Source organism: Toxorhynchites rutilus, chromosome 3 (assembly GCF_029784135.1).
Source record: "Toxorhynchites rutilus septentrionalis strain SRP chromosome 3, ASM2978413v1, whole genome shotgun sequence".
Classification (NCBI taxonomy): domain Eukaryota; kingdom Metazoa; phylum Arthropoda; class Insecta; order Diptera; family Culicidae; genus Toxorhynchites; species Toxorhynchites rutilus.
In genome coordinates, this window is record NC_073746.1 from 245,475,385 (window position 1) to 245,486,121 (window position 10,737).

Consider the following 10,737-nt stretch of genomic DNA (forward strand, 5'->3'; position numbering starts at 1 on the left):
AGAAAAAGAAAAGGAAGTTTCTAGGAATCCTTTTATACCATCCCTTTATACCCCATCTAAAAAAAGGCATTGATTCTTAGTGTTCGTAAACTCAAAACTCCTACATCTGTATTGCATCCACGAACCACAACTTTCCACTTCACCCTATCATGGATCAAGCTCATACTCGCCGTTAAACGGTTGACCACTAGTGATAGTGGTGCGCTTAGGAGGCTGCGAGTAGATTATCTCGGAGAGGACCCTTCAGTACACGATCAACTTTTACTCAACAAACGTCGTGAAATATATTAGCATTCTCTAACTTTATTCCGCAATTCCATTTATTATTCATAAGCTAAATTGGTTCAAATAAACAGTTTTTGTTTCTGTATACACTTGTCGTGGTACCTAGAATAGAAGCAGAATATATTGATCCTGTTCCTGAATCATTCACGTTGAAGGACAATTACGCGCGATATATCACCGTCGCATATCACTCCACTCCTGCTGTCGATCATTGGTCCTTCGAGCCGGATCGACGTCGATAGGAATCCGTCTATCCGGCCCATTCGTCCTTTCAACGTAATTGTGGAACAATATCGTTGGCTCTACTTACGCGGCTTCATTGCGTAATAGGACAATAGACTCCATTCATCGCATTATGATTCCCTCACAAAGGCTTCACCGTAATACAATTGGAAGGATCATCGTACGCCAAATACTGTTCACAAGGATAATTGAATCAATATTCAAGGCATTCCGTTTGCCTTGAGAAGGTAATTAGCGTTCCTTTTTAATTATTTTTCCTGTCCGTTCTGCGTGGTCTTTCGCTTGCAGATCATTTCGGTTTATTCCACGATGGCGACGGGAGCTGAGCGTAAGCTTCGGGGATTGAAGAATCGTAAACGCAGTATACTGGCATCGTTTGCGTGCATCACAGAATTCGCCGACAATTTCCAAGCAGAATATGATGCACTGGAACTTCCTGTTCGTTTAGACAACCTAGCTGCATTATGGACGGAGTTTAACTCAGTGCAGTCCGAATTGGAGGTTTTGGAAGACGTGGATGAAGTAATGGATGCGTATCTGAAGGATCGCACCGAGTTCGACAGATGCTATTACCGCACTAAAGGTAAACTTCTTCAGTACAGTAAGGAATTACCTGGTGAACAGGAAGCACAAAACCCATAACATGATGCTCCTCCTCAAATGAGCCATATAAAACTACCAGACATCAAGTTACCCATTTTCAGTGGAGAGTTTGAGAGTTGGCTAAATTTCCACGATTTGTATTATTCACTCGTTCACTCTTCAACAAATTTATCAACGATTCAGAAGTTTTATTATTTACGGTCTTCCTTGGCTGGCGAGGCTTTAAAAGTGATCCAGACAATACCAATAACTACGGATCACTATCCTGTTGCATGGAAGATGCTCGTTGACCATTTTTCAAACCCACGACGTCTGAAGCGTATATATGTTCAGTCACTGTTTGAATTTTCCACTATAAAGAGAGAAAATGCTGAGGAATTACATTCACTCATTGAGAAATTCGAAACCAACGTACGAGTGTTGAAGCAACTAGGCGAACAGATCGAACATTGGGACGTGCTTTTGATTCACCTGCTTAGTACGCGATTAGATCCAGTCAGCAGACGAGATTGGGAAGAATTCGCAGAAACCCTGGAAAACGTCACCTTCGATGAAATTGTTAAATTTACTCAACGTCGGGTCAACGTACTTCAGTCAGTCGTTATTAAACCTGTCGAAGTACAACAAGTTAGCGGAAAAAAGAATCTTCATTCAACGCTCGGGGAATCACGGATCATTCCAAAATGGATCACGTGATTGTATGGTATGTTCTGGTCAGCACTCTATTTATCAATGCAGCGCATTGACGAAAATGTCCGACATTCCAAACGGAATTCAATTAGCCGATCCCTCGTTCTACAAACCGAGTAACATTGATGTTATTATAGGGGCAGAGCTATTCTTCGATATTTTCAACCCGTCGGAACGTATATTATTGGGAAATTCATTACCATGGTTAATAAACTCGAAGGTTGGCTGGATCGTCTCCGGCAACACACATCAGAAGTACACAAATATCCCATTTGCATGTGACATTGCTACTACATCAGATCTGCACCGTGATATGGAGCGTTTTTGGTCCATCGAAGATGATTCGATGAAGGCATTCTCACCTCAAGAAACAGCGTGTGAAAATTATTTCGCGGACACGACATCTCGTGAACCAGATGGTCGATACACGGTTCGCCTTCCTTTCAAAGGGGAATTTGTGCACAACCTTGGAGATAATAAACAAACCGCTCTTCGCCGTTTTCGGCACATTGAAAGCCGCTTCAATCGAAATCCAACTCTTGCCAAGGAATACCGAGATTTCATGGACGAGTATTTGAGACTCGGTCATATGCAACAAATTGAGGAAGTTCAAACTACTACACCATCTTCATTCTTTCTTCCACATCATCCGGTCATCCGTGATGACCACACAACGACCAAGGTTCGCGTCGTGTTCGACGCATCGTGCAAGAGTGCAACTGGTTTGTCATTGAATGACATCCTGGAAGTTGTACCAGTAATCCAGGACGATCTACGCTCAATTGTTATGAGATCGCGGTTGCATTCTTTTTTACTGATTGCAGACATAACAAAAATGTTTCGTCAGATAAATCTCCACCATAAAGACACACCTTACCAAAGGATATTTTGGCGTTCCTCATCATCGGAGCCAGTTCGAATGTATGAGTTAACCGTCACATATGGCACTGCATCAGCCCCATATCTTGCCACTCGTGTATTCAAACAGTTGGCGAACGACGAGGAACAAAATTATCCACTTGCATCCAGAGCCACACTGGTTGACTTTTACATGGATGATTTCGTTTCTGGTACAAGCACTATATACGAGGCAATCGAACTCCAAAACCAGATGGATTCCACGTTCAAATCTGCTGGCATACAACTCCGAAAATGGGCATGCAACTCATCGGAAATTTTAAAGCATATTCCTGAAAACAATCGAGCATTAGAATCATCTGTTGACCTTGATAAGGACAAGTCGATCAAAACATTGGGTTTGCATTGGGAACCCATGACTGATAGATTGAAATACATGATACAACTGGAGCCCGACGATGTTACACAGCCAATAACGAAACGTACAACGCTTTCTTGCATTGCGCGGATATTAGATCCGTTAGGATTAGTCGGCCCGGTGGTGGTTACTGCAAAAATATTCATGCAGATTTTATGGAGTCTGAGAGAGGAAAATGGAAAGATATACGACTGGGATTGCGAATTGCCCGCAGACATTAAAAATCAATGGAATACATTCTACATGCAATTGGATCGTCTTAACGAATTGCGTATCGAACGACAAGTGCTACTTCCGGATGCAACTTCTATCGAAATGCATATTTTCTCTGACGCTTCTGAGCACGCTTACGGAGCGTGCGTATACTTACGCACAGCAAACAGTTTAGGCGAAATCAAGGTTGCACTTCTTACGTCACGTTCCAAGGTGTCGCCACTGAAATAAGTAAGTATCCCACGCTTGGAATTGTGTGCAGCTTTGATTGCCGCTGAATTGCATCAAAAGGTATTGGATTCCTTACGTCTGGGAATAGTGACCAATTTCTGGGTCGATTCAACGACTGTGTTGAGTTGGTTAAAATGTACTCCTTCTACATGGACCACCTTTGTGGCTAATAGGGTCTCCAAAATCCAACATGCCACTCCCAACTGCAAGTGGAGTCATGTTGCTGGCAGCGAAAACCCTGCTGATATTATTTCGAGGGGACTCTCGACGACGGAGTTGATCACTAGTAGGCTCTGGTGGGAAGGTCCTCAGTGGTTAGTACAAGACAGAAAATGCTGGCCTGTGCAAAAACCTATAGGTCTTGGTGATTCACAAATATCCGCCGAAATCAGAAAGTCCACACATTCTGCTGCTATGGAACAACAATCGTTCGCCGAAGCATACATCTCAAGGTTCTCCAACTATCAACAGCTATTGCGGATAACAGCGTATTGGAGAAGATATTTTTCAATTATTCGTCAACCAAAATCGGAAAGAACAACTGCACAACTTACTAACAACGGTCGAGCTTCAACAAGCTGAGCTAACACTTGTAAGGTTAGTGCAAAGGGATAGCTTCCCTGCAGAATGGAAATCTCTGCAAACAAAGAATATAGTATCCTCAAGCTCACGGCTGAGGTGGTTTCGCCCAGTTCTCACTCCTGAAAATGTTATACGTATCGGTGGTCGATTGAATAATTCCACGCAATCGTACGGTTCAAAACACCAAATGATCCTACCAGGAAAACATCCGTTCACGACTCTATTAGTTCGTTGTTATCACGAGCGTATACTCCACGCAGCTGTTCAACTGTTAACTAACACCATTAGATTACGATTTTGGATTTTGGGTGGTCGCAGTATTGCACGTCAGGTTGTCCACACATGTGTAACATGTTTTCGGGCTAAGCCGATATTAGTCGAACAGTGTATGGCCGATCTTCCCACTAAACGAGTGACTATCTCACGACCATTCTCCGTTGTTGGTATCGACTTTTGGGGACCGATCCACCTGCAACCTCGTCACCGACGAGATGCACCAGTAAAGGCGTATGTCGCAGTTTTTGTGTGCTTCTGTGTCAAGGCCGTCCATTTGGAATTGGTCACCAATCTCAGCACTTCCAAATTTCTTCAAGCTTTTCGGAGATCTATACCGATAACGGCAAGAATTTTGTTGGTGCCGCAAATGAGCTCCGGCGACTGATACGGAGTGATGAGTTCAAGACATCGTTCGCTCATGAGTGCAGTGAAAACCAAATTCACTGGCATTTCAATCCTCCTAGAGGATCTCATTTCGGAGGACTTCGGGAGGCAGCAATTAATTCAGCACAGAAGCACTTCGTTCGTGTTCTGGGCGAGAGGAAACTCGCATTCGACGACATGGAAACTCTATTGACACAGATAGAGTGTTGCTTAAATTCTCGGCCATTAACAAAGCTGACCGATGACCCATCGGACTTCCAACCCCTTACGCCTGGCCATTTCTTGGTTGGCACGTCACTGAAATCTGTTCCAGATTGCAACTACGAGAACATATCGATTAATCGTCTTCATCAGTGGCAACAAGTTCAGAAGTTGTTCCATGACATTTGAAAAGGTTGGCAATCAGAATATTTGTCATCCCTTCAGCCTCGAGCAAAATGGTGCAAGCCACCTATTGAACTTCAAAGGAACCAACTTGTTCTGATCATGAAAGAAAATGCGCCACCAATGCGATGGCCAACCGCACGCATAATTGAGCTACATCCTGGAAAGGACGGAGTAGTGCGTGTCGTCACACTGAAGACACCAAATGGAATTCTCACTCGTCCCGTGGCAAAAATTTGTATATTACCGATAGAAACACCCTCTGGTAACCCTGCAAAATAGCTGAGCAACGAACAAATGAATGTAACATCATATCATCATCATCATCAATTTTTTATACAATTAATACAACGCCCTCTATCCAGAGGGTCCAGGTGAGGACCTCTCCAATAATTATTTTTCTCAAAAATAGGCTACTGGTCTTTATTTTACATGTGAACGAGTCTACAAGAGGAGCAGCTCCAACGCACCTACATTCTCGGGAGGAAGTCATCTTCAGAAATAGTTATTTCTGCCGCGGCCAGGATGTTCGTAAACTCAAAACTCCTACATCTGTATTGCATCCACGAACCACAACTTTCCACTTCACCCTATCATGGATCAAGCTCATACTCGCCGATAAACGGTTGACCACTAGTGATAGTGGTGCGCTTAGGAGGCTGCGAGTAGATTATCTCGGAGAGGACCCTTCAGTGCACGATCAACTTTTACTCAACAAACGTCGTGAAATATATTAGCATTCTCTAACTTTATTCCGCAATTCCATTTATTATTCATAAGCTAAATTGGTTCAAATAAACAGTTTTTGTTTCTGTATACACTTGTCGTGGTACCTAGAACAGAAGCAGAATATATTGATCTGTTCCTGAATCATTCACGTTGAAGGACAATTACGCGCGATATATCACCGTCGCATATCACTCCACTCCTGCTGTCGATCACTTAGTTTACCAAGAAAACAGAGACAAAGAATATTAGAAATATGCAAATTTTATATTCCAGGTCCTTTATCATCTGGTAATTATCTACAAGGTCGTTATACATTCTTACTGATTCTTACTGATTCTTACTTACTTATTTACTGATTCTGATTCTTACTCCTATGAAACCACAATCGATTAATACGTTGTTATGTTATTTTATAGCTCTTTATGTTTTCATAAATTATATTCAATTGCTTATTTTTAACTAATAACAGTGAAAAATTCAAATTTCGTTATCTGTGTTGGAGTATCAGTTAGCGCTCAACTTTCGTGCTGAGCAGACGCGCTTTGATATCGCTTACACGAAGGTCGATCTAAAACTATATTCGAAGTAAATACAAGTTTTTCTCACATTGCAACGGCGAGCCGTTGTGTGTCATCGCGTGAGGCGACTCTGTGATGCACCGCCGCGAGAACACGTTTCGCATTGAATATGCGAACCTACCAAAGAAACCAGACTATCCAAGAATTCACGAATTCTGTGGTACAGTACTCGGGTTGAAGCAAGGAGAAGTCACACGTATACAGTGCAGTAGAACACAAGGATGCGCATTCGTAAAGGTCGTCAGTCCAGAGCTAGCGAAGAAAATTTGCGATGAAAACGATAACAAACACGAAGTAAATACAGATGGGAAGAAGTACCGTCTACGCATTACGATGGAGGATGGAGCAGTCGAGGTAAAAATATTCGATCTGTCCGAGAGAGTCACCATCCAAAAAATTGCTGAATTCCTGAGCAACTTCGGGGAGGTCATATCCGTACAAGAGCAAATATGCGGCTCTGATTTATACTTCCCGGGCATAGCCACTGGTATCCGTGTTGCGAAGATGGTAGTGAAGCGGAACATTGAGTCGTGGGTAACGATAGATGGCGAGCGCACTCTCCTGTCGTACTTCGGACAACAACAAACCTGCCGTCACTGTCGCGACTTCATACATAATGGAGTTACGTGCGCCCAGAACAAAAAGCTGCAAGTGCAGAAATCTTATGCTGATGCTGCGAAACAGCCTGCCCCAGCAACGCGAGCAACAAAAAAATCAAAGTTGCCGACACTAAACCAAAGACTGTCAGAGTCTGCAAACTCGATGCCACCACCGAGACAAAAACAACAGCTACTGAAACCCCCTTCGAGCTCCGTAGATGTGGAATCAGACCAATCGGCACGACACGCCTCACCTAGCAGAATTCAGCGTTCGGAAAGTGGGTCATGGAACGAGGCACAAACTCAACGACCCCATACTAGCAGCGCATTATTTCAAAAATCTAACAACGAGAAACACGACGGTAACGAAACAGATACTTCGTCGACTTCAAGTACCAGCCGAAGCGCCAGCTTCACCGCAAATATATCCGCTTTTCCCGCATTACTAAGTGCGACTCAGCCATCGGATTGTGGGTCACTGAACGTTATACAGGTTCAAAGACCCCCTGCTAGTGGCGGAGTAGTACGCAAAACTGCTAGTGGCAAATCCGATGGCCACGAAACTGATTCGTTATCCACCTCAGCCAGTAATCGAACACTTCGAACACGACCGCCGGGTAAGAAACGGCGAGAAGAGAGCGACGACGAGCGGGGTGAACCGACACAAAAATGAGTCGTTTCGTCAGCTATAACATCGCGACGCTTAATATAAACACGATAACAAATCAGACCAAACTTGACGCTCTCCGAACTTTTGTTCGCACGATGGAACTTGACATCGTCTTTCTTCAAGAGGTGGAGAACGAGCACCTAAGGCGGCTCGCACACCGCAGCAATAAGCAACTAGCAAACTGCAGTACACAATATGCAACAGGAAACATATTTTGTTGTTCTTCGCATACCAGAGCAATAAAAACCCCTGACATTATGCAAACAATCGCCTTAATGTACGAAACTTGTCAAAATATGAGCGATAAGTTGCTATTCAACCGACACGCCGTGTTGCTAGCGACATGTGTTGCTCTGTAAAGGCGACAGCGATATCGTATTGCGTCGGTGTGCGAGATCAACAAAGATTAAATGGAAAAATCCATTGGTGATAATATTGCTTATTGCATGTTGACAGTTGCTAGTTGCTCATTGCTCCGGTGTGCGAGCCGCCTAACTCTCTCAGGATATAAAATTGTGTGTAATGTGGACCACGCCAGAAGGGGGACAGCAATAGCTGTAAAAGAACACATCCAATTTTCGCATGTCGAAAAGAGCCTGGATGGACGCCTCATCGCACTGAGAGTGCAAAACACGACACTTTGCAATATATACGCACCATCGGGAACAGCCATGCGGGCTGAGAGAGAGCGTTTCTTCAACGGTACGATCGCATACTATCTCCGACACAACACCGAGCACGTGATTCTCGCCGGAGATTTCAATTGCGTACTCCGACCAAACGACGCCACACACTTAAACACGAGTCCCGCTCTACAAGCGACGGTGCGGCAACTACAGCTGCACGATATCTGGGTTAGGCTCTATCCCACAACCCCTGCGCCCACGTATATTACCCATAATGCGACATCCAGGCTCGATCGCATGTACGTCAGTAATGGACTCTGTGAGCAACTGAGGAGCGCCGCCACTCATGTATGCTCTTTCACAGATCACAAAGCTCTTACAGCGCGAATTTGCCTCCCCGAACTCGGCAATGCACATGGCCGGGGTTTTTGGTGCCTCCGCCCTCATCTTCTTTCAAATGAGAACATCAACGAGCTTCAGATTCGGTGGCAGTTCTGGACTCGGCAAAGAAGAAACTTTCCCAGCTGGATAACATGGTGGCTAGCTTGCGCGAAGCCAAAAATCAAAGCGTTCTTTCGTTGGAAGTCCCGAGAAGTCTACAACGAATTTCAGACAAAACATCAACGATTATACGTGCAGCTGCGTCTCGCATATGACGAATATTTTCGAAATCCCGCCATGATAAACACGATAAATCATATAAAAGCTCAAATGCTGACGCTGCAGCGTGAATTCTCAAAAAGCTTCATGAGAATCAACGACACTATGGTAGCTGGCGAAAGCATCTCCACATACCAGCTGGGAGAACGAAGACGAAAAAAAACAACCATCACTAAATTGAAAAACGAGAGAGGCGATTCATTGCAAAGCGCTGAACAAATCGAGAGTCACATGTTAGCATATTTTAGAGGACTCTACACAGCAACAGAAAGAAGAGAAGAAGGGGGCGATAGGTTCGAATGTGACAGAGCGATTCCTGAAAATGACGAAGCAAACACGGCGTTGATGGCAGACATAACCACCGCCGAGATACTCCATGCGATAAAAACTTCGGCAGCAAAGAAATCGCCCGGTGCAGATGGTTTACCGAAAGAACTGTATCAGAGAGCTTTTGGTGTGATACATAGAGAGCTAAATCTAGTGCTCAACGAAGCTATGACTACCGATCTGCCCGTAGAGTTCGTAAGTGGAACCATCGTACTCGTAAAAAAACGGAGCGGAGAGGATACTGCAAAAGCGTACCGACCGATAACACTGTTAAATGTGGATTTTAAAATCCTCGGTCGAATAATGAAAACACGACTAGAACACGTGCTTGGAAATCATCGTTTACCGTGCGAAGCGCAGAAGAGCTGCAACCCTGGCCGCTCGATATTCGAAGCCACGCTGTCAATAAAAGACCGGATAGCCGAACTCACTGCGAGAAAAAGTAGAGGGAAGTTAATCTCCTATGATTTAGACCACGCGTTCGATCGGGTCTCACATCGTTTCCTACACCGTACGATGCTAGCTCTTGGAGTAAACCAGAGCTTCGTCAACCTTATGCAACGTATTTCCGAGCGTGCCACGTCATGCTTGTTAATAAACGGACACCTCTCACAAGAATTTCCCATCGAAAGATCGGTGAGGCAAGGAGATCCGATGTCAATGATACTTTTTGTACTCTATCTCCATCCGTTACTCACACGACTAAAGCGAATCTGTGACGGCGATTTATGTGTTGCTTACGCAGATGACATCAGCGTAATTGCGACATCTACAGATAAAATCGAACGCATGAATGAGTTGTTCAGCCGGTTCGAATCGGTTGCAGGTGCGAAACTGAATAGACACAAAACGACTGCGATTGATGTGGGAATGATCGACGAAAATCGGTTGGTTGTGCCGTGGCTTCAGACAGGAATGGTGATAAAAATTCTGGGGATAATGTTTACAAATTCAATACGAGCAATGATTAAACTGAATTGGGATGCGGTGGCTGCGCGTATAACGCAAAATATCTGGCTGCACTCGCTTCGGGCTCTCACACTTACACAAAAAGTGACTCTGCTAAATACGTTTGTGTCATCGAGAATGTGGTATCTAGCATCAAACATTGGACCGAATAATGTCCACATAGCAAAAATCACGTCTGCTATGGGGTCATTCCTGTGGAGAAGTCTACCAGCACGTGTCCCGATGCAGCAACTAGCGCGTAGTAAAGAAAACGGTGGATTGAGCTTGCAGCTACCAGCGTTTAAATGCAAAGCGCTGCTCATCAACCGACATCTTCAAGAGGTCGACTCGATGCCACTTTATAATTTCATCCGAACTCGATCAAATCCTCAGATAGCAAATATGCCTTGTCTAAGAGAAATAGTGAAACAAG

General features: G+C 44.2%; 1 protein-coding gene across 1 annotated transcript; it reads left to right on the forward strand.

Annotated features, from left to right (window-relative positions):
* The first annotated feature begins 1,882 nt into the window (after positions 1-1,882).
* Positions 1,883-3,541, forward strand: LOC129774102 (uncharacterized). Its single transcript, XM_055777800.1, has one exon. It carries the CDS (start codon positions 1,883-1,885, stop codon positions 3,539-3,541), a length of 1,659 nt encoding a protein of 552 aa, XP_055633775.1.
* Positions 3,542-10,737: the final 7,196 nt, after the last annotated feature.

Coding starts and splice junctions, on each gene's coding strand:
- LOC129774102 (XM_055777800.1), top strand. CDS start 1,883: ATGTCCGACATTCCAAACGGAATTCAATTAGCCGATCCCTCGTTCTAC.